This window comes from Pelobates fuscus, chromosome 3 (genome assembly GCF_036172605.1).
Source record: "Pelobates fuscus isolate aPelFus1 chromosome 3, aPelFus1.pri, whole genome shotgun sequence".
In the NCBI taxonomy this organism is placed as follows: domain Eukaryota; kingdom Metazoa; phylum Chordata; class Amphibia; order Anura; family Pelobatidae; genus Pelobates; species Pelobates fuscus.
The window spans coordinates 170,582,012-170,606,660 of NC_086319.1; the positions used below are offsets into that span (position 1 = coordinate 170,582,012).

The 24,649-nt window shown below is 39.9% G+C and overlaps 1 protein-coding gene across 8 annotated transcripts in view; it reads right to left on the minus strand.

Annotated features, from left to right (window-relative positions):
- The window catches only part of WNK1 (WNK lysine deficient protein kinase 1), a 196,273-nt gene that overhangs the window by 86,183 nt on the left and 85,441 nt on the right, over positions 1-24,649 (minus strand). For all 8 annotated transcript variants that reach the window (XM_063447699.1, XM_063447696.1, XM_063447692.1 and 5 more), the window contains exons 3-4: positions 14,376-14,596; positions 12,349-12,506 (exon numbers count right to left, since the gene is read on the minus strand). In XM_063447699.1, the coding sequence (XP_063303769.1) occupies positions 12,349-12,506; positions 14,376-14,596 (379 nt within the window). The remainder of the gene's footprint in view (positions 1-12,348; positions 12,507-14,375; positions 14,597-24,649) is intronic.

Genomic DNA, 24,649 nt, shown 5'->3' on the forward strand with positions numbered 1-24,649 from the left:
GATTACTATATTTGAAACTACATTTTGGGCATTATAAACACAAATGAAATGTCATGTGAATGTCAAAATGTAATCACTAATAACCATTCTTCTGCTGAATTTTTCAAGATTAGCTATTGTAGCCAAGATTTTAAAGTCCGTATTTTAAATTTAGTATAAATTGGTTTAGTGCACCAACCCACTTTATGTCCAAAAATTTAATCTCATCTTAAATCTTCTAAACAAAGGTAACAAGACTAATAGTAACTGTACAGTGGTAAACAGAATCTGAATGATTTATTCACTGCAGGGAATTTGGTCAGGGTCATCCCACAAAACACACATCTAGCATGTGTGGGCAAAGTTGTACAAATCGAGCCAACAGCTGGAACCTTCTTTTGATTTACAAACTGAGTGTTCTACTTTTATTTTCTATGACAGAATCTGTTATTCTATGAACCTAACTACTTGGGTCTACTGAAATACAATAAAAGAGTTATGCAAATGTCTCCCACTGAAAATCACAGTGAGACCGTGAATGGCTGAATAATCTTTGTCCCTACATGATAAAAAATTCAAGGAAATGAGAGGAAATCATAGTATGCACACTTTAATTTATTTTGGCATATGGTACAATTAATTGGTTAATAATTACACATAGACCCTTTGTAACAAGGTAAATGACCCTTATCTGGTTAAACACAAAAGTATTCTTAGTATAAAGTACTATTGAAATTTATTTAAAAAGGAAAAAGGCCCTGTCTGGGCATTTACATGGTGCTCAACACTTACAAACTATGAGAAAAATAACAAGTGTATCAAACTTTAATTTTATTAAAATGGTTTACCCCAATTGCTATATTCGTTCCAGGCTCTTACTATCCCACTCATGCCTCCCAACATTCCTGGTTTCCAGAGTACTGTACTACTGTCATAATTTCATCCCCAAAAGCAGGACACCAGGAACCTGTACACAAAGATCGAGCACATAATTAAATGCTCTTGCACTATGGCCAGGGAACTAGGACAGTGCTTCCTGAATGATGTAAGTCTTGGTGGGCTGGCTTCCTTAATTGGGAGACACCTGGCGTGAACTCACACCAGGCTGATATGACAATTAATTGGGCAGATTGATCCACTTTTCGGGTGAATCCATCACCTTTGGGCAGTGCTAGTGATGCAATGTGCCTCACAGGCCCACCCACTTTTACTCCACTTAAATGGCTTGTGTCTTCCCAGCTTTCTGTTCGATTACTACTGCTTCAATATGTGCAGATCTTGTTTCTCTTTTTTTCGTCACATACTTAACAACTCTTAATACATTCTCAATGCCCTGCCTTCCTAAGAGATATTGAGTCTTGAGAACACAAAGTTCTAACAAGTTACAAAATGGCGATGGACAAATTAACTCTAGCACACTTCACACTCATTTTTATAAAGCATGGGGATTGTGGGAATAGGCTTGTTTTGTCTTGGCACTGTTTTCTAGTACTCCTTTGGTCTTTTACACTAGATTGATTGACATATCTCCAGCTCCCCACCCCTTTCGCTTTTCCCTTATTTTTATTCTATTGCCTCAAAAAAGTAAAAAAATACAACGAGAATATCTTGGTTGTAATGTTAGTTTGCCGTTTCTCTGAACTCTGTACGGTCAACCGATTTTGACCTTGGTGCTTGCTTGGACTGTCCCATCAAAATGTTATTGTACTTTAAATACTGTTAACGCTAGAATATAAACAAAAAATTTGGTTGTTTAGGGCAGACTTTCAAAACAGCAAAATTTACTACAGAAAAATTAACTAATACTTTTCAGAAGGTTTCCTATAAACCCCCTGCCATTACTACCTATTATACCCTAGAGATTTGCTAGAGTTAAATAAAGCCCTTTTAAAACATGCTTAATGTTCTATAATTGTTGAAAAGACTGATAGAGATCACCCAAACTCATATTCCTATAGACTGTTCCAAAGTATAAATAACTGCACGCACTGTGGCTTATGCAGAAGAAGCAGAACTTTCCCTTTAAATTGGTGGTACCCATATCAGCCCATCCTTACAAGCACGTTTTCTTGATGTTACTTTTGATTCTGGCCTCACATCTGGTCTGTTGTCAAATCATGCCAATTGCAACTCAAAAACATTGCCTGAATCCGCCCCTTTCTTACACAAGATGCTACTAAAGAGCTTGTCCATGCTCTAGTAATCTCTCGCATGGACTATTGTAACTCTCTCCTAATTGGTCTTCCCAATAGCCGTATTGCCCCGCTACAGTCTGTAATGAATGCTGCCGCCAGACTGATTTTCCTCTCTATACGGTCCTCTCACACCTCACCCCTCTGTCAGTCCTTACATTGGCTTCCTGTTTGCTATAGGAGTCAATACAAAGTGCTAACCCATACCTACAAAGCACTGAATAATCTTAGCCCCTCTTAGATCTCCTCAAAGATCCACAGGTATGCCCCTTCTTGACGTCTCCGCTCTGCCCGTGACCTTCTTCTGTCCTATGCTCGCACCCGTACGGCCAACTCGCGCTTACAGGACTTCTCGCGGGCGGCTCCCTCCCTGGAATAGCCTGCCTACCGCCATCAGACTCTCCCCTAATCTTAAATCGTTTAAGAAGTGCCTTAAAACCCATTTCTTTAGGAAAGCATATGGCCTCCCAGAGTAACCTCTACCTTACATACCTGTCTCTTGCTCTCTACCCTCTCCTCCAGCTCTGCTTCACTCCCACCTAATTTGACTGCTATTCCCTGCCCTAATGTGTTGTATACCCCACCTCCTATAGACTGTGAGCTTGTTTGAGCAGGGCCCTCTTCAACCTATTGTTCCTGTAAGATTTCTGGTTATTGTCCTATTTATAGTTAAATCCCCCTCTAATAATATTGTAAAGCGCTACAGAATCGGTTGGCGCTATATAAATGGCAATTATAATAATAAACATATATAAAATAAATCAATCTCACACACTCTACATGGAATGATCAGAAGCTTTACATAGAAATAATAAAAAAGGAGCAAGTGTCATATTACAAAAAACAAACTACTCACATGAATGCTCATTAGATTGGTACAAAACTGGAATGAACAGGATTCCTGCTGGTCTAAAACAGTTTCCCTTCAAGTAATATTTTCCTGCCCTTAGGCTTATATTAACCTAATAAATACCATAGCAGGAAAGTGCATGGAATTGCACAGTAAAAAAAAAAAAACCAACAACAACAACAAAAAACAGCCTTCACTATTTTAAACGAAAACTCCAGACACAGCTTGCTTAAAGGGACACTCCAGGCACCCAGACCACTTCTGCCCTTTGGAGTGGTCTGGGTGCCAACTCACATCACCCTCAACCCTGTATGTGTAATGATTGCAGTGTTTATAAACTGCAATAATTACTTGCAGGGTTAAGTCCTCCTCTAGTGTTTTAAACTACGCTATGCATGAGGTCCTCCAGCGTCGCTGGAATCCCCATAGGAAAGCATTAAATAATGCTTTCTTATGGGGAGGTCTAACATTCAGTATCTCCTCCCTCTGCATGCAGACACTGAACTTTCCTCATAGAGATTCATTGATTCAATTAATCTCTATGAGTAGATGCTGATTGGCCAGGGCTGTGTTTGAATCATGCTGGCTCTGCCACTGATCTGCCTCCTTGTCAGTCTCAGCTAATCCTATGGGGAAGCACTGTGATTGGATCAGGCTACCACTTCTGATTATGTCAGCAGACTGTTTTTTCTGAGTCTAACAGCATGAAGATCTACAGCTTCTGGCTTGAATACAGTAAGATTTTTACTATATTTATGGATGCATGAGTGGTCCAGAGGGACTAGATGGTGGTGTTAACACTATAGGGTCAGGAATACAGGTTTGTGTTCCTGACCCTCTAGTTATCCTTTAAATGCATCTATATGAGGAGATACTGATTGGCTAGGGCAGTGTTTGGCCCGGCCCTTGGCTGGGATAAACAGAATTAAAGGAACACTAGAGTCACCTAAAGTACTTTAGCTAAATAAAGCAGTTTTAGTGTATAGATCATTCCCCTGCAATTTCACTGCTCAAATCTCTGCCATTTAGGAGTTAAATCACTTTGTTTCTGTTTATGCAGCCCTAGCCACACCTCCCCTTGCTATGATTGACAGAGCCTGCATGAAAACAAAAACTGGTTTCACTTTCAAACAGATGTAATTTACCTTAAATAATTGTATCTCAATCTCTAAATTGAACTTTAATCACATACAGGAGGCTCTTGCAGGGTCTAGCAAGCTATTAACATAGCAGGGGATAAGAAAATCTTAATTAAACAGAACTTGCAATAAAGAAAGCCTAAATAGGGCTCTCTTTACAGGAAGTGTTTATGGAAGGCTGTGCAAGTCACATGCAGGGAGGTGTGACTAGGGTTCATAAACAAAGGGATTTAACTCCTAATTGGCAGAGGATTGAGCAGTGAGGCTGCAGGGGCATGTTCTATACATCAAAACTGCTTCATTAAGCTAAAGTTGTTCAGGTGACTATAGTGTCCCTTTAATTGTCTTAGATAATGCAATGCTTTCCTATGAAAAAGCATTGTGATTGTCTGAGATCATAAATTCTGATGTCAGCCAAGGATGAGGGGCAGGGCCAGTGCCAGCTGACCCACACAGAGCTGGAATTAAGATAAGATCTCATTATTTAACCCCTTAAGGACACATGACATGTGTGACATGTCATGATTCCCTTTTATTCCAGAAGTTTGGTCCTTAAGGGGTTAAAGGACCACTATAGTGCCAGGAAAACCCAAGTTTTCCTGGCACTATAGTGCCCTGAGGGTCCCCCTCCCGCCGGGCTCTAGGGGGCAGAAGGGGTTAAATTTACCTCTTTTTCCATCGCCGGGTGGGGGACGCTCCTCCTCGCCATCGGCTGAATGAGCATGCGCGGCATGAGCCGCGCGCGCATTCAGCCAGTCCATAGGAAAGCATTATCAATGCTTTCCTATGGACGACAGCGTCTTCTAACTGTGAAAATCACAGTGAGAAGCGCGGAAGCGCCTCTAGCGGCTGTCAATGAGACAGCCACTAGAGGCTGTATTAACCCTATTATAAACATAGCAGTTTCTCTGAAACTGCTATGTTTATATAAGAAAGGGTTAATTCTAGCTGGACCTGGCACCCAGACCACTTTATTAAGCTGAAGTGGTCTGGGTGCCTATAGTGGTCCTTTAAGGGAGGACCAGGGACCCTACATGTGGTTTTAACACTACATGGTCAGGAATACAAGTTTGGTTCCCTGACCCTATAGTGTTCCTTTAACATTAAATAGAATTTATTTTCATTATCGTAAGCCTCAGACGCAGATTAGAACAAGAACAAAAAGTAAAAAAGAAACAAAAAAAAAGAAAAAGAAAAGAAATGTCCTGGAAATAAATGGCACTGTGGGAAATATTTGAGTCTTTTCTTGTTGTTTGTAATATTTTACAGTACTACATGCTGTACTGGATTTTTCCAAGTCGGTTGTGCAATAAGGGGTTTATAATTGTAAAATTGCTACTTCTAAATCAGAGGGTTTTATTTACTAAGCATTGAATTGTACAAATCTGAAAATCAAATTGCACAACAAAATAACTTTATTTCAGCTGTTTAGTAGATAACTCCTTAAATTGGTATCTTAAAATATGTGAATCCCACAAAGAATCACTAATTTGGGAGTTTGGTATATGACGAGGGCTTTTCCTAATTTTGATCCTTACACTGTTTAGTAGATAACTCCCTACATTGGCATCTTTACATTTAAAAATCCCACATAAAGATACCAAATTCGTGAAGCCATTAACATAAATTTTAGCTATATGTAGAAAGGTGTCCCTCCATGAAATGGCATTCGGCCCTCATGTGGAAAAGGTTGCTGACCTCTGGTCTAGAGTGTACAACATAGGCCATCCAGTGTTTACAAAATATGTGACAAAAGTGATGTTACACAACAATTAGCCCAAGACTGGGCACCCCAACTTTAAATTCATTTACTACTTCATGAAATATTTATTTCAGTGGTCAGATCACTTTACAATCTGTACTGCTTGAATGGAGAAGTCAGGTAATCAACAGGTAACCATACATTGATTACCTCTGTGCAATACTATTGCCACTAATCAGAATAGGGAGAATGTCTGAGATTACTGAGCATTACACTCACAAAAAGCATCTGAAGCGGCTTCTGCCCAGGAATGTGACTCCCAGTAGTAGTAAGTAGCACTGACATATAATTTCCCATGGCTATTTGAGCAGTTAATTTCACCCCTACACAAAGCAATAGCACCAACTCGAACAGAATAAATAAATATATATATATATATCTCAATCAAAGTAGTAAGTTCGGCACTCTGCCCATATATAGCCAAAAAAAGAAGACTTGTGCCAGGGTGCAAACCTGCGATATATATAGAGGAAAAAATAGAACAAAGGTGCACTCCCTGGTCTGAATACCGTATTTTATCTATTTATTGTGCAAAAAAGGAACAACCAACAGTTCAACCTATTCAGGTCTTTCTCAAGATTTGGTGTTTAATATTAAATGTTTATTCATTAAAGACTCAGCCTTTATAGCAAGTGCTTAACGTCTTAACATCCCAAATAAGCAGCTTGACATACCAAACTGCAAGAGAAAAAATAAAATCTTTCTTATGAATGCATTAAAAGCAATCATAAAATGTCCTACCATTTTATATTGTTTGCAAAACTCTTGCCTTATCTGTCTGCTTGATAAAAATGTGTAGTTTACAGCACAACAAACATAGGTCACTTGACTGTGGAGAACAGTATCTGCTTTGAGAAATAACCATGTGCTCACCAACATGGAAAACAAAAACAACAAAAAAAAAAAAAAACACAAACTCAAACTAGTTAAGATACAAAGATTGCTCCTTGCTTTTGGGTGTTTAACTTTAAATCCTGCTGAACGGGAGCGCATGTGCAAAACTTCTCCCACGGGAAACAAGGCTCTGAAAAACTAGCAGCATTATAATCTTCATCAGCTGATTTAAGAATGACAGCGCTACTAATCGAGCAGAAGATATTAGAGGAAGCGATAGTTATTCAAATGTGATTCATAGAGACAATCGTAAACAATTAAACGGCTGCTCTAGTCTCCATATCATCAGAATTCAGCCTCAACATCTGACAAACAGGACAGTACTTACATTTATTTTTGCTTTTTGTAGAATTTATTAAAAAAAAATTAGCATAAGAAAATAACTATACTTTTTACAATGTAAAACAGGGTAAAGGGGAGGAGGTACGCTTACACTTTTCTGGATGTAGCCCTAATTTATGCACCTGAGCGGTATGATCCCTGCTTGTGGATATAGTGCATCTTTGCAAATGGTTAATCCTTATGGGATATGGAGGAAGGTCTCAGACATAAAAGAAGAACGGGGAAAAATAATATAGTGCAGTATGTCTGCAATGATGTATTCCGTAAGTAGATATACACTCAAATTTTTGGAGTCCTTCAATGGCTCCTTAGGTATTGCGAGTGGTATCAACCCTATTCTAGGATGTGTATGTATATATATATATATATATATATATATATATATATATATATATATATATATATATATATAATGTTTTAGAATGTAAGCTTGTTTGAGCAGGGCCCTCGTTTAGTTGTAACTACATGTTTGTTAAGATTTGTTGGCGTTCTAAAAATAAATGACCGGTCACCAGTCAGAATTGTGATAGGTAGCTTTTTCCCTTAAAAAATAAAAAAAATTACATTAAATGCCTGTTTGTAGCACAGCAAGAACATACCATGCAAACCAATTTAAACCCAACAGTGCCTATATAGCACAATGGAAGGGATTCTCAAGCCTGCCTGTGCTCTTGCAGCACACTTCCACATATGTCAAAACATGTATGACCACACCTGGAGCATCATGGGGAAATTACATCACCCTGGATATTACAAGTGCTATAAAAAAAATGCATTTTTTTTAAAATTTGTTTTAAAAACCTTCTATGCATTATCCACCCTAGTCATCTCAATAGAGTTTACGGATCAAAGAAATTAGGAATGTTGACTTTCAGAGATGTAACAAATTCACTTTAATAAAGTTATCAGTTACCGAGTTTATGCTGGATGTATATGTATCCCTACAATTTTACATGCAAGCAAGCTAGACAATGCTTGACCTTTTATTTGTATTTCATTATTTTACACATTTAAATAAAACCCTTTCCAAATAAATTAAAGACTTAAATACATCACACATGTGATACACAGTTGACAGTGATGTAACAAGAAGAGAGCACCCATAAACTTTTTAATCTAATGACATGACTTTCTCATGGTGAGTACTTAAGGTGTGGTGATGTTCGGTACCCTGAAAGCCGGTTATAAGGGCTTTGATATTTGTGTAAAACAAACATCAACCTCCTATAGCTCCTCTATAGCAAGAGTTTTCTTCTAGAAATGTAACAGCTATAGATGGATATTGCACGGGAGTTGATTATTTTTTTACTCCTTTTTGAATTTGAAATAAAAGTAGTATCTACTCTATGTTGCTAGTCTCTTCCTACCAGGACGACCATGGATAAAATTATTTTTATGAAGGTTGCTTCTCATTTCCGTGAGCAGTGCACGAATGATAAAATCCTGCCCAATTTATTCCAGCCCAACATGGGTTATCAAACAGATTTTCAGAATAAAGACAAATCTCCAAAGCCAAGAATTATGCTTTCTATTGAGAAGTATGGCGAAAGATCCAAAGCCACTTTATCTTAATGAAATGGTTTTGATGCACAAATCATGTCCCAGACCAATTATCTTACATTAAGTAGCTCTGAACTACTATTTCCGCAACCCTAGCCAAACCTCCATAGCTGAGAGTCACAGAGCCACTGAAAGCAAAATGGAATCCGTAATTTCATATAATCCATATGAGATCTGCTTTTTAAGGTGATATAATGTTTTCACCAATATCTATTTTTCTAGATTCCAAATATAGTTTGTTGTCCATAAAGCTTCTCTATTAGAATCACATGAATTGACAAATGAATGTTGGACAAAAAGAATAAAAGATTAATAAAATTGTGGAAAAGTCGTATATTCATAATTTTAATTTTAACTGCCTTGTTCAGGTGCATTACAATTTATTTTTCCAGCCTAGACATATAGTTTAATCTGTAAGAATAAAGTTGGGAAATTGGCCTTGACACTTAGTGGAAAGTAACAGATTCAGTTCAGGCCATAAACAGCATATTCTGGCACCTTCAAACATAAAAACAGTTAAAACTAACTGCAAAGAACAGTGTGTACATGGAAGGAATGACTCTCAGACCATGCATGCTCAGTAACAGTAATTCCTAGTAACTCCTCCGGGGTAAAACTGTATCAAAGCACCACGTGAATTCAGCTATCCAAAATTTAGAATTAATTTTTATTAAAACATGGAGATACTAATATATTTCATATATATTCATGCAGATGTTAAGGGTTTCCAATGATTAATCAACGTAACCGTTTTAGACTAATCACGTGTTCTACTACTTAGAAGACCCTTAGATTTCTATTCTGCTGCAACTCCAGTTATTTAATCTATTTATCTAGAAATAAACAAAACTATTATTTAATTCTGCTTAAAGCCAGATTGAATACAAAAACATTTACCTTCCATTTAACTTAAGGTGAAGATAAGCACCATAATCATAAAAGTAGTTATTAAATGTGGTTATAGAGCCATCGCCTTCTAGCTCAAGTGTTTAACTAAAACAGGGGGATCCTAAGGCACCTGCACCCTGCTTGTATTATTATTGAAGTAGAAATCCCACTTCTGCTTTAGTAATACAGTTTTCAGCTATTTTCTGGACAGCTTTTATAAGGCTAAGCACATGAGCTGACACATTCAACCTACAAATGCAGTTAAATACAGAAATATATGTGGAACTTAAAGGGATATCACACTTCCCTTTTTTTTTTAGTAGATATATCCCAAGTGAAAAATTTGATAAATTTAATTATGCATTATTTCATTAGGGAGATATCTAAAAAAGCAAGGAGGTGGTATTATCACAAGGAAACTGTGCCTTTACCTGCTGACATTCAAGGCATTTAATCAGCCAGCTTTAAAGGGACACTAGCTTAAAGTAGTGGTTCTCCTGTCTACAGCCTGTCGCTGCAGGCTGATCACTGTAAATGTTGCTTTTCCAGAGAAAAGGCAGTGTTTACATTGCGGCCTAGTAACACCTTTAGTGGCAGTCACTCAGATGGCCCTTAGAGGTGCTCCCTATCGCAACGTGCAGCACCCACACTCAGCGTCTCCACGCTCTGCAAGGCGACACTAAACATTCCCCAAAGATATGCCCTCACTGGCCTCTTTGCAAAAAAAAAAAAAAGAAAAAATATGGAATGGTTATATATATATATTTTTTTAAACAAAACTCTTATTTGGAAATAACCTGTTAATATAGGGTGCTTAGGCAGAAGCAAAATGAAAAACAGAACAGACAGTTCTGTTACATTATGGTGTTCAAAGAACTCATACTTGGTAACTGTGTAACAGAATAAAGACATTACCTGGATTTTATGGCATATGTTTTGCCAGAGGCAACAGACTTGACTCCGCCTTGGTTGAGAGAAAATAGCCAACGTGAGCTTTATTTTGCTTTAATGAGACAGGTGAGATACAGCACTCCTTACTTTCAGCAGCAACCTTGGGAACTTGTAAATGATCAGAGACTTTGTAACATTGTCTAAAGGGCAAAATTGTTCTCAATTCTATAAACAGTAGTATTTTTTTTGTTTGTTTTTTTGAAATCAATACTATCCAGTAACTGTTCTACATCTTAAGGAGTGCCAAAATCTAGTCATTTCTTGAGGGAGAAGAACATGAACTTTGTTGCCTCTGTACAATTTAAAATTCTAAACTTTGCTTTTAATAATAAGGGTACACAGATCAACATTCCAAAGTGAAAATAACAAATGTGAAGGGGGGCATTAGAGCAAGTCTATGTTTTGTACAGTTATACACAATACACAAAGGGAAGGGATGGCCGATAGGGTTCCAATATCCACCATGTTTCCTAAACATATCACTTATACACAGGACATCAAGTGATTAGTCAGAAATAATGCACTATATAAATTCTAAATACTGCAAGTCCAACATGCTGTCTAATGTGTAATCAGAGAAACAGTGCATATGGAAACGTGATAAAGGGTAATTCTCATTTGGAGATAAAGAGAAGTACAACCATGTCTAAAGTTATGTATTAACCTTTAACACATGACCTATCAGTAATGTGCTGCAGTGTATTAAACGAGATAAAGCGCTCATTCACATATCTTTGCAACCTTTTACAGACCGATTTACATGTATGTTGTATGTGTGAAACCCTCTTGCATAGTAAGTTTGTCTTCTTTCTAAAATTGACAAATCCCTGTCACATGGCACTGCGCTGTCCGGCTAGATTAAACCAAGCACCACAAACGTTCAGCGCATCACATGGCTCAGAAGTACGTGCCAAGAGCTGGTTCAACTCATTCGGTTCAGCAAACAACAGGCAGAAAGGCCTTGTTGTTTCTTCCATCACATTTCTAATGCCAGCTCCTCTACTTACAGCTTATGAACTGTGTACAACCACAATGAGCACTGACCCATGGAAAACAGTGGTCACAAAGCAGAAAAGGAAAATGAGCGCCATCTACAGCTAATCAAGAAGTAAACAGGTCTGTGTTTAAACTCACATTTTTCTTTTATGTTTCAACCTGTGAACACTGGCAAAGAGTGCTTTAGATAGTGTATGGAAACCTAAAAGGTTATTAAAAAAATAAATAAAAAAGTAACCCCTCCTATTCGGTCCACCTCCGCTTTAAATGAAGTTAAACCCAGTGTTCCAGCATTCCGGACAAGTTCTCACCTTAGCCTAATCCTCCTCTACGAATGTCACTCCCCCTAGCTGCCAGGGGAGGTATGTAGGGAAAGTACGGGCTAAGGGGAGGCCATGTGATGCACAGGAAAGGGCAGAGATGCTGCCATTAAACGCTTGTCACAGGATGCTGTGCTTGTTGATATTAGCCAGGCCAGAATTTTTGTTCCAGGGTGGCTAATGATGCTCCAGTGGGTTAAATTCTATATGTGCAAAGTTTCAAAGTAAACAATTGCACACACCGACCACTTCAAATCACTGCAGTAAACCTTTAAATGCATCAATTAACATAGTTTATAATTTAAGCAATGATTTAAATCAGGGAAACCATTTGTTGGCTCAATATTCAAGTTTGTGGAAAGGCAAAATAAATGTATTTATATAAGCTCTATTTCCTTATGCACTGCACTCATGCCTGGTTATGTCCACACCCTGATGATCTGGGAAGTGGTGAGAGCGGTCAAGAAACACTTACACTGGTGACCCGGCGGTAGATCTGCGCAGCATTTTGGCACTCGGAGTAAGGGTATTCAGATGTGGCCATCTCAAGCATGCACATCCCAAAAGCATACACGTCTACGGACTCATCGTATTTCTCCTCATACATCTCTGGGGCCATGAACTCAGGGGTACCTTAAATTAAAAGAACGGTTCAGACTCTAAATTTTCTGAAAGCCAGCAGGTTCTGGAGTCGCTACTCACCGGAGTAAGGGTCGGGACATAAGACCTATGAGAGAGAGAGAGTGGGGGCAAAGAAAAAAAAAAGGAGGAAAATTTCTTAGTTAATCTGTAAAAAAAAATTAATTTAGATGTCTTCCATTGCAAGGCCTCTGTGAGAGAGCAGGGGGGGGGGGAGAGAACCTGTAAAATTAAAGTGCTAGGAATTTTAAGTAAATAAAAATGTAAAGTAAATAAATAAAAAACAGATGACAGTGATAAAGTGTAGTACTTAAGAGTAAATACTCTGACACAGCTTACTAGACATGGAAATTACACTGTAAGCTTGAGAACCAGGTTAACTGTCTGCATATGAAGAATTTTAATAGTCAATGTATCCAGCACCAAGGAGTTTGTTGGCAGTATTTAAATACATAGCTTACTAGACAAAGAAGGAATTCCCTTTCTGTACAAATTTTAGAATGGTTCCATTTCAAAACAGAACAACGGACTGGCTAAATGGCACTATGAAACCACCAAGTAAATGGAGAGATGCAATAAGTAGTCTGTTGATAAACTGCTACAGATCCTACTTAATGCAAGAAAAATAAGTTAGCCTACCTGTATATAACTTGGACTGAACCACCTGCTGTTGGAAGGAAGGAAGAACTAGTTAGTCAGACTAGCATGGTGTACAACTCTCCATTCACTTGGTTACGTTGCAGGACTGGTGAGACCTTGCAATGGAAAACAGGCAGCCATAAATCCAGGTATATAAGTACGGAGAACTTCAAACAGGCGTCTGCAAAGGCCACTCACCAGAGACCTTCTCTTCACATACTTACGGTGTGACCTGCAGTACACACTAAAGGCCTACTGCAGCCAATAATGGTGAGCCATAGCCTATAGGCAGAAAAACACTCAGAAATACAGAAAAGGTTGTGAGGTTGAGTTTCATTGCCAGGGTTTAAAGCCGCCATGGGCTACACAAATTTTTGGGAGAAGTGGTGAGATCAGGTTTCTAGCGTAAGGAAGGAAATACTATACCAATCAAAAATTAACCCACTGCCGAAGAGATCCAAAAGAGAGAAGGTTAAATGTTGTGAGTGTTTTGCAATATTTTTAACTTCAGGGAAAAAAAATCTTCACTGATGATCATTCATCAACATATGAATGCGTTCAAGCTCAATGAGGCAATATATAGAGAATATCTCTCATATCAATGTATATATTTACCAAACAGTGCTGTAGCCAGCTGACCTTTAATTCAGTTTTTTTGGTTTGTTTTTTCAACCATAGGGGGATATACAATGTTTCAAATTATTTCAAGTATTGAAGACTGAACTAAGTAACTCCACCTTCAGCTCAGCATGCATGTGGGAATATATATGTATTTAAAAAAATTCTAGAAACACACATTGTAGAGTATACAGACAGTGATGGTAGCAATGTTGTGTAATTTAACAGATTCACTGCAAACTCTTAGCCAGAAGAGAGATTGGAAAACCTCCATCTGTCCAATGTGTGTCAGAGGCAAAACATTTGAACATGCATTTTCTTGAATAACAAAACAAATCATGTGAAAAAGCTAAATCTTCACCTTACTCCCACTCTGCCTTGTAGCTTAAAGGTGTACTTACCAGCCCTGCCTTCCACAAAGCAAGTCAATTTAAGTCAGCCAGCTGAATAACTCAGAATCTGGACAAAGTGATATAACAGAGCTTAACAGAAGGATAACTCTCAGCGTGGGCAATTAGGATCTAGACTTCAGTCAAGCCAAGAGTGTGTCTGTGACACTTGCACATAAATCTGTAAAGGACAGAAAGATTTAGTTGATGGACTTACCTATAACACTCTTTGCAAAAGAAGCTCGTTTTAAAGTAGCCAAGCCCAAGTCTCCTATTTTCACAGAACCCGTAGGGCCGGTGATAAAGATGTTGTCACACTTCAGGTCCCTGTGGATAATAGGAGGTGTACGTGTATGCAGAAATTGCAGACCTTTGAGGATTTGCCGACACCAGCTTCTTAGAACCTTCAGTTTCATCACCTTGAATCTCTTCAGGTATCTGACACGGACAGAAATTAGGCGAAAGTTATCAAAATGCCTAGGACAAACAAATTCCTCTTCCATATAACTCTTACTAGATAAATAAGCTTGTACAGTGTATTGGGGTAACTGAAAAGACCTACAAATAAGGTTGTGACGGACCGCCATCACCGAGTACCATGCCCACTTGCTTGCCCGCATTGTTTCAGATCCTCATGTCGGGGATCTCCCTTTTTAAGAGGCAATGTATTGGTTGTGGGGTCCCCTTGTTCGCAAATCATGTTTGGGCTGGATTGTAAGATTGTGCTTGTCCCATTCTGGATATGATATTGAAACACAAAGGGTTGTTTGTTCCTGAAAGCTGACTTCCTATTTAACCCCTTAAGGACACATGACATGTCTGACATGTCATGATTCCCTTTTATTCCAGAAGTTTGGTCCTTAAGGGGTTAAGAGGCAAACCAGGCTTCCAGGGCACTTAAGTGTGCTGTCTCACACCTTACCAAATAGCTCTGTTGGAATCCCCAGCTTCAAAGACTAACTCAGGTTGTAAGCTCTGACCTTTCATACAATCAATTAACCCCTTTTGAAATATTAAAATGTGTGTCGTGGTTTGGAACCATTGTAGACTTTTCTGGACCCGAGAGGGAACTTTATTATCTCACAGGCACAGATGATCATGGGAGGGATTACCCTCTGAACCAGAGAGGGAACTCGGTTGTCTTCCAGACCCAGCAACGCCGGGACTGGCTTATGTTTTGGGTTACTTTGAATGGAGACTCCCTGCGGGGGTCTGCGCATAAAAGCCATGTGTTCCAAATCCATATATAGTCAGAGTTTGTACCTCCAGAACTGTGTCTCGTCTAGTTACTGGAGGAAAGGGAGATTTAACCCATGTGTCTGCTGTTTCATCTTGCAGGGGACAAAGCGGGCAAAGTCCTTGTAAGGACTAATAGCTAGTTCCCTCATCAGTTTCCCAGTGCCAGCTAGGAAGCAGCCCTTTAGCGGAGGTACCCAGCCGGGGTACAGGGAGCTCCGCTACAAAGTTGTTGCACTTGTACACTAGCCAGGGTAAAGTAATTGCACACTTGGCAGAAGAGAAAGCAAAATGGTTGTGGTAGGTCAAAACAGGTGTGCAAACATGGTCAATCTCCATGCATTTGCTTCCATTTTGGCATCTATGCATCGCACAAACCATATTTTTGGCATATATGTATAGATTTTCTTTTGGTAAAGAGGGATGTCCTAGCACCATAAGCACTTGTGTAGAGATGTGTACTGACAATTGTACAATAATTATCTATGAAAACTGAATCCTTTCCGCCTTTGCACTTTACAATAGGAGAGCATTCTAAGAGCATCTAGCCCCCTACTTACATAACATTTGCAAACAATCATTTGACAGTTTTATTTGACTGAAAACATTCACTCTTTTAGTCTTAAAGTTATGTCTAATTTATCAGAGAGAAAAAGGAAGAACAAAGATTTTATAGAAGGAGCTGAAGCATTTTATAGTACGTTAAGTCAAGGATATATACCATTACCTTTTCATTTAGCATTACTGCTCCTTTAAAGCCACTTTACCAGAAAATGTGGGGTTTTGTTTCTCTCCCAACAATATTGGTAGAGACTATAAAGAAGAAACATTTGTAAATATCCCTTTCGGTGGTTTTACACCCCACCTCCTATAGAATGTAAGCTCGATCGAGCAGGGTCCTCTTCAACCTATTGTTCCTGTAAGTTTATTTGTAATTGTCCTATTTATAGTTAAATCCCCTCTCATAATATTGTAAAGCGCTACGGAATCTGTTGGCGCTGTATAAATTGCAATAATAATAATAATAATAATAATAATAAGTATAAGTTAAAGTGAGAATTGACAGGAATTCAAAGTGAACTTCAAATGTAAACGACAAAAATCACCTAAATTGCAAATATTCTCCAAGCAAGCATCGCTTCTAGTTCAGCTATATTGGTCTAACACTTTAAATTCCCCACAATTCTCACTTTAGTGAATAACCCTGCCAATCTGCTAAAGTTTTCTCAAAGTTCTAGAGAAACGGTTTATGAATTTTATTACAAATATACTAGATTTCCATAATGAGTTAATAGTATAAGCAAATAAATCCTGTGTTTGTTGTAAGCACAGGTCAATTTGTCACAAGCCTTCCTAGAACTTAACTCACAGACAGCTGCAGGGAATTACACACTATCATGTACACACTGACACAGATACACACGGACAGAATGATAGACACATTGGCACATACACAGTGACACAGATACACACTGACAGATACACTGACACACACCTTGTCACACAGATCAACACTGACACACACTGGCAGAAACACATTGAAATACACTTACACACATTTATTTATATTTGCAGTCACAAAAGCCTCTTTTCTTAAAGCGGGTGACTTTCTTCAGTGCTTCAGGTTGATGGCTGAAGCTGGTGTGGTGCTCAGTCCACACCCGGGTCCGGTCGTAGTGTAAGACGGCCGTGCCACCTGACCGGACTCCTGTTTAGCGATACCCATCGGGTAGCCCTAAATGCTTGGGTCACCCAATGGGCAAATCGCCGCAGAACCCCAAGGTTCCACCAAACACCAATTGGAAAATGCTGCCCTAAAGAAATATTGCAGTAAAGGCATCATAGCTCTATTTAAGAGTGCAGTAATTGTATGAAACACTTGATATAAGTATTAAAATTAGCTTAATTTATTTTACAGTCCTATGAGTGTTTTTTCTCCAGGTAGAATACTAAACATTATATAACACAACAATACAATTTTAACACACTACGGTAATATTGTGCATTTGTTATTGGCTTTATGGACAGAAAAGTTGCCACTGATCACTTCGGCCCCTTTTAACCCCTTAAGGACACATGACATGTCTGACACGTCATGATTCCCTTTTATTCCAGAAGTTTGGTCCTTAAGGGGTTAAAGTGTATGCTTTTCTTTGAATAGGTTGTGCAGGTGTCCTGCCCACATACTCTCAGCTGCCACCCAGACTATCCACACTAAAAAGAAAAACAATAAATTGGTTAGATGACTGAAGTCATCTGGCTCCATACCAAGGCATCATGCTTATTAATCCCTATTAATGTGGCTTCCTGGGTTCAAAAGCATGACTGGGAACTAAATAGGACTGCATTAATCTGTTTGAAAAGGCTGATACTTCAAAGAAAGCTGGACATGACCTATGAAGAAATTCTATATGTCACTTGCAGTTGGTGAGAACTGGGTATCAATTATTTCAAAGCCATACACACAAGACAAAAATACAGGCCACTGTCTTCTGAAAAGGGAGTGTGTGCAGAGTAACATGTTCACCTGTTCATTTTACATCTGTTTGCAAGATGTAAGTCTAGCTGGCAAAGTACAAAAATTAAATCTTTGGGGAAAATAAATTAAGCAAAGTCGTACTCTGAGCAATATAATCACTATAGCAGCCTTATGGCAGCGACGGTCACCTTCTGGAGCAGGCCTGCACAACCTGCAGCCCCCAGATATTTTGAATAAAAAAGTTAGCCAAAGCCCGTACATTTTATGAAACAGATAGTCAACGCCCATGTTTTTGTTGAATGAAACAGATAGCCACGGAATCATGGGAGTTGCGAAGACCCCTAATGGTGACACTTGATGTGCCGTGGCTCGGAGATGCAGGGGTATGTAAGTTTTACTTGCCTGAGCTATCAGTCGTTGCCGCCGCCATGACTGTCTGGTTGATTCTCTTCATTAATGTCAGTGCTGTACCCTCGTGCATACGCAAGAGTACAACACTGATATCCATGAAGGATCCCCTGAAAGCCTACACAGAAACTTTTTTCACAGTTCTCAATAGTGACAGCTGGAGAAAATGACAAAACATGATAGCATATCAAGTTTTGTCAAACTAAAGAACATTGCACAAGACAAAGTAGTCCCTACTTTTTCATCTGATCTCTTTTTGCCAGCGCTAAAACTTCAGCAAAATTCATACAGTTAATGTATTTCATAAATATTTTATCTTTATGATAAACTAATTTTTTGGGGAGTGGGGTAGGTTGGGTGACACTGCCTCAAATATTGTGGCATTAAGTCTTAACTATGCTTTATCATCTTACCAGGACAGTGGTGACTGGCATGCAGTGCTGGTGGTGGGTCCTGGGCCAGCCCTCCAATCCTGTGTTTGCCTCAGGATATTGTGGTGATGTCAAATGTCGAAATGCAAATTAAGAAATAAATTTGAATAATCAATCGCGCTTAGAGTATGTATAGGAAAGGGGGAAAAAAGAATACATGTATCACATATAGGCAGGCTTTGGGCTTATCAACTAAGGTGTTTAAAATGCCTCCTATGTATCGTGGTGTTGCTTACTGTACTGGAACGGATCTTATACAGTGTGCTCGTCTCTCTGCTTCAGCGTCTCTCCGGTTTGCGCGTGTAGATTGGAACCGGAGGATCGTGGTACGGGCACTCTGATAACCCAAGGACGTGATGCTGTCTATGTTTACGGTGTTCTCGCTCCTACATGTTTCATGAGCCCTGCGCGCACTTCCTCAAGGAGACACTGTTGAACACCACATGAATGGGGCTTCTTTTATATGCATTCGTAAATGTCCTATTTGTAAAGAAGTGTTGATTTTTGTCTCTTTCTGGGAGCCTCGTATAGTTGTCTGAAGATACTGGCTCCATATTTACTTAATGTTATTTCGGTTTCTTACTCTATATACATAAACGAGATTGGTACAATAAAAATAGAAGAAAATATATAAAATGTTAAAATATATCAAAGGCTGCCTGTATATGAATGAAATGTCGTGAATTTTATACGTAAATATAATAACCATAGAAGCCATGAGAACTAAGTAATAAGTGCAAGATATAGATGTATAGATGTGATCTTTATAACTTTGGTATCTGCTAGTGATTTAATGGTGTACACAGTTATAATTTGTATCTAGTTGATTGAGCACTAATACGCGTTTCCAGTTCTCGGTGGAGTAGTGAAGATGAAATATTGTATAAGAAAGGGGAGGAGGGGCGAGGCCTGACCGCAGAGCCGAGCGGTTGAGAGCTGCATGAGCTCCAGCAACAAATTGTGGAAAAAAAGCTATACTCCACGACCCAAATGGCGACACACCGGGCCACAAAGGCCAGCAATCGAACGGGGACATTATGAGGAGTGCAATGATACCCCTCAAGAGACAAACCGAGCAGCACCTACCAGACAAGCGGCTGAGGCCTACTAGAAAGGCAAGCGCGGGAGGGACAGTCGCTCTCCTCCTGCCTCGGCGATGAAGGGCCCCACAGTTCCCCCCACTCCCCCCCCCGGACCGGTGGGGGTAGTCCTGGTCCACCAGCCCACGGAGAGAACCCACCTCTGGGACACACCAAAGTATAAACCCGACCTAACGGCCCCACGAGACCAAGCCAAGATGGCCGATGGCGGGGCTGCCGACCCGAAACAACAAACTACTGATGAATGGACAGCAGCCTTCCAGGCTAAGTTTGAAGCGGTTTGCCGGAAATTTTCGTAGAGGTTGGAGGAAAGAAACTCACCACTTGTCCCAACATCAGCCACAACGACAGCGCGCCAACGCGCACCCCCTCACAGGCAACCGAGATGCCCGATTGAGACACGGGCGCCGCAGAAGCGGGGGAATGGTGCCGCAACTCGGCGGAAGAAACGACGACCGGGCATACACCGCCCAAAGCAGACGAACAGAACCCAAGCACTGGCGCCAGAGACACACAGAAAAGGCACAAGCAGACCCTCCTTAATTCCAAACGGTCATCACATCCCAAAACGAACAGGGCACCGCCACCTGCGCAGAAGTCTACAAACAAACATCACCCGCCCATCGCACCGCTAGCCTCAACAAGACGGGCCTGAGGGACAGAGGACTACAGCCACCCACATCGCACCCAGTCACCAACAATGATTCACTACAGCCCGGTTTGGAAACATCATAGCTGAACTGCACCAGCACACACAGGGTCCAGCATTTACGGCACACGTACAAGATGGCACAGGGGATCACTGCTGCACCTCCCGAACACATGAAATACCTGCCAAAAGCCGGAATCGGATGAATCCCTGCCAAAGTTGGGGTTCCAGAGACGGAAACCTCCAACCACAGAGGATAAAGTAATGACCAATGACTTGACTCTCATGTACCACTATCCTCGTTTAAACCTTTCCGTCTAGCTAGTAATAACCTACTCTCCTGTCTATTTCCTCTAGTGCCTAGTCAAGACAGCAGGACTGAATATGTTCAACACCACAGCTGGCTAGCTAGCATAGTTTCATTAGCACATATGCCGTAGACTCGCTAGATATATCAGCACCTAGGTTACTTGCTTTAATTGCTTTAACTGCTCTAAAATATCTAGAGGATATGCATGGTATTATCAGGACATTGCTAGACCTGCTTAGCTAAGACAGGACCACACACTACTTACTTATATATCGTATTGCCTAAACATGTTTAACCTTCTCATAAAAACTCAAAACGTGCACATACTCTTGAACATCCCAATATTAAAACTGTTGAATTTCAGCGTGGGGAATGCCATTAGGGTACCACACGCATGCTGTTATGTTTCTTTGCACTGCAAAAATAAAAAAAAAGAAAGGAGAGGGTGAAGGAGAGGGAATACATTTAATAGACGTGCAAGTATAAGTATACAGAAAATGAGAACCTGATGAATACACTTTTTACATCCAAATATCCTTTTTTTTTTTTGTTATTTTATTTTTAACCAAGCTTGGGGCCATTACATTTTTTTTAATCGTTTGATTCTTTCTGAACAGTACTTTCAGTCGTATATTATCAAAAATACCCATACATTTATCGTGGGTGATAATGGGCCAATGTTTCCCCATGATCATCTTAATATCGTTTGCCGATGACCACATGATCTTCTTAATATCGTTTGCCGATGACCACATGATCTTCTTAATATCGTTTGCCGATGACCACATGATCTTCTTAATATCGTTTGCCGATGACCACATGATCTTCTTAATATCGTTTGCCGATGACCACATGATCTTCTTAATATCGTTTGCCGATGACCACATGATCTTCTTAATATCGTTTGCCGATGACCACATGATCTTCTTAATATCGTTTGCCGATGACCACATGATCTTCTTAATATCGCTTGCCGATGCCCACATGATCTTCTTAATATCGCTTGCCGATGCCCACATGATCTTCTTAATATCGCTTGCCGATGCCCACATGATCTTCTTAATATCGCTTGCCGATGCCCACATGATCTTCTTAATATCGCTTGCCGATGACCACATGATCTTCTTAATATCGCTTGCCGATGACCACATGATCTTCTTAATATCGCTTGCTGATGACCACATGATCTTCTTAATATCGCTTGCTGATGACCACATGATCTTCTTAATATCGTTTGCTGATGAGTCTTTTTCTAAAGGATTTTTACATGTTTTTCTCTATTCCGAATAAAAGTTTTTATTTTAAGCTTAACGTTCCTCTGTGCTCTTTGTTTCTTTGAGGCAATATTGTGGTGATTTATCCAAATTTTACATTATTAAAGGAACACTATAGTCACCTAAATTACTTTAGCTAAATAAAGCAGTTTAGTGTATAGATCATTCCCCTGCAATTTCACTGCTCAATTCACTGTCATTTAGGAGTTAAATCACTTTGTTTCGGTTTATGCAGCCCTAGTCACACCTCCCCTGGCTATGATTGACAGAGCCTGCATGAAAACAAAAACTGGTTTCACTTTCAAACAGATGTAATTTACCTTAAATAATTGTATCTCAATCTCTAAATTGAACTTTAATCACATACAGGAGGCTCTTGCAGGGTCTAGCAAGCTATTAACATAGCAGGGGATAAGAAAATCTTAATTAAACAGAACTTGCAATAAAGAAAACCTAAATAGGGCTCTCTTTACAGGAAGTGTTTATGGAAGGCTGTGCAAGTCGCATGCAGGGAGGTGTGACCAAGGTTCATAAACAAAGGGATTTAACTCCTAAATGGCAGAGGATTGAGCAGTGAGGCTGCAGGGGCATGTTCTATACACCAAAACTGCTTCATTAAGCTAAAGTTGTTCAGGTGACTATAGTGTCCCTTTAAGAGTCTTTCACAGGGGTCTCATGAAAACGTAAAAAAAAAAAACAAAAAAAGAAAACATGGCATAGTAGTAAAATAAATGGGTGGGATCTCAGCAGAACTATTTTTTAAAGGAACACTCCAAGTATCTTAATCTCTACTCCTATGTAGTGGTTATGTCCTGGTGCTCTCCAGCATTATTTGTCAAACCGTTTTAGATCTGTTTGAAATCTTATTGGATTCCTACTAGGTTCCCGTAACCTTAGTCCTGCTTCCGGATTTATCCGGATACAGATAAACAGGGCTGCTCTCTTTGGCTTGGAGTTTCAGGTCAGATGAGTGCTCTCAGCCAAAGAACAAGGTCCTGTATTAGACCTGCTTAGCTCAGTGAAGACATTTGCATTATCCTGCAGGTGAAGACTGAAAGTGACGCAGGCACTCTGTGTACACAGTAGTTAAATCATTTAAAACTATTGCCTGGTGGCAGGGCATGACTGTTGGAGCTGCGACTAACTGCTTACTTTACTCGAGATCAGGCAATCAAGATTTGTTGTATCTAAAACAGGGAATATAAGGAAGCAGCGTTTTACAGGTGAGTTCCTTGTTTGTGCGATCCAATGGAGTAGTATAAAAGAGAAAAAGGGACAGGAATCCAAATATAGTGTAATATATTGTATAGTACAAAGGTAGAGAAAAAAAAGGGGGGGGAAGGTATTGCACTTACACTTTTCTGGAGCTAGAGATCAGCTCCAGATCACAGCGCTTCGACGGTACAATCCCAGTCTATGGATATGATGGTGGTCCTAGTACTCTTAGGTGAAGTAGCTTTCAAGAACAAGGACCTCACCCGTAAAGCGCTGCTTCCCTATATTTCCTGCTTAATTGGCACCTACGACCAGAAGGAAGAAACTGTGGTTTGGGAAGTTTGAGCTGCTACACAAAGAGCAAGCACCAGAAATCTGTTATACCTGTTGTCTCTATATATTTATTGTTAGAAGCATCTGTGCAAAATTTGCCCAGAATTTTTTTTAATTGTCTCTGAGGCCTACCTGAGGCCGATCCCAGAGTGGGAGAAGCGGCCAATCTGTCTACTCTTAGTCACCCTGAAGCCAGTGGACACAGCACGGACCCCTTCCCCCGCCTGTCAGTGAGGGTTACCCAGCATGGTATCCTCTACTCTTCTCAAGCATCACTGGTGATTTTGAGGCCTGCTAACATCTAAGAAACGCAAGCGCACAAGCAAGTCTAAGATGCCATGGCTCGTCTGGACAAATAATTCAACATATTTTGGCTGAAACTAAGCAGACATCTGCAAGAGTAAGACAACAAAGCTGAAGCACTACCTACCTCAGAGGCAAATGCAGAGTGTCCCCCAAATGGCAGATGGTCTTGTGCATATAGGAGCTAAATCCTCTATACCCACTCACCTTGAGAAGACAACAAAGCTGCCATCTTTCTACCAAAAATCCAGGAGACTCATTGCCCACTACAACATATTCAGCCTAAAGAGATGCAGCACATGCACTTTGAGGGAATATAATTGCCAACACCAAGTAACAGTGCATTTCAGAGTTATTCATCTGGATGCCAGGAGCAGGCAAAACAATGGGTATAGCATGCAGGCTCTCGCTGGGGCCAAAGGCCGGTAGAGTGGATGACTCTGGCTGAGGGGGACTTTCTCACTACAGGACTTTAGTGCCTAGCTTGGAAGTGGAATGAACACAAGAAAGGCAGAGTCATGTGAAAGGCACAGCTTTTCTTTTCCTTTGAGCATTTGGTTTCTGTTCCCATTTTGTCCAGTTTTAGGTTTTAAGGTGTTGCCTCTAAGTACCGTTGCACGAATATTTACCAGAAATGTCAGTTAGGTTCCTATAAACCATAAAGCATATTTACACAAGTAATGCAGATACTGAAGCCAATTTTGTGTTACAACCTACTTGTGTTTTTCGCATTTACAGGTTTTAAAATTGTGC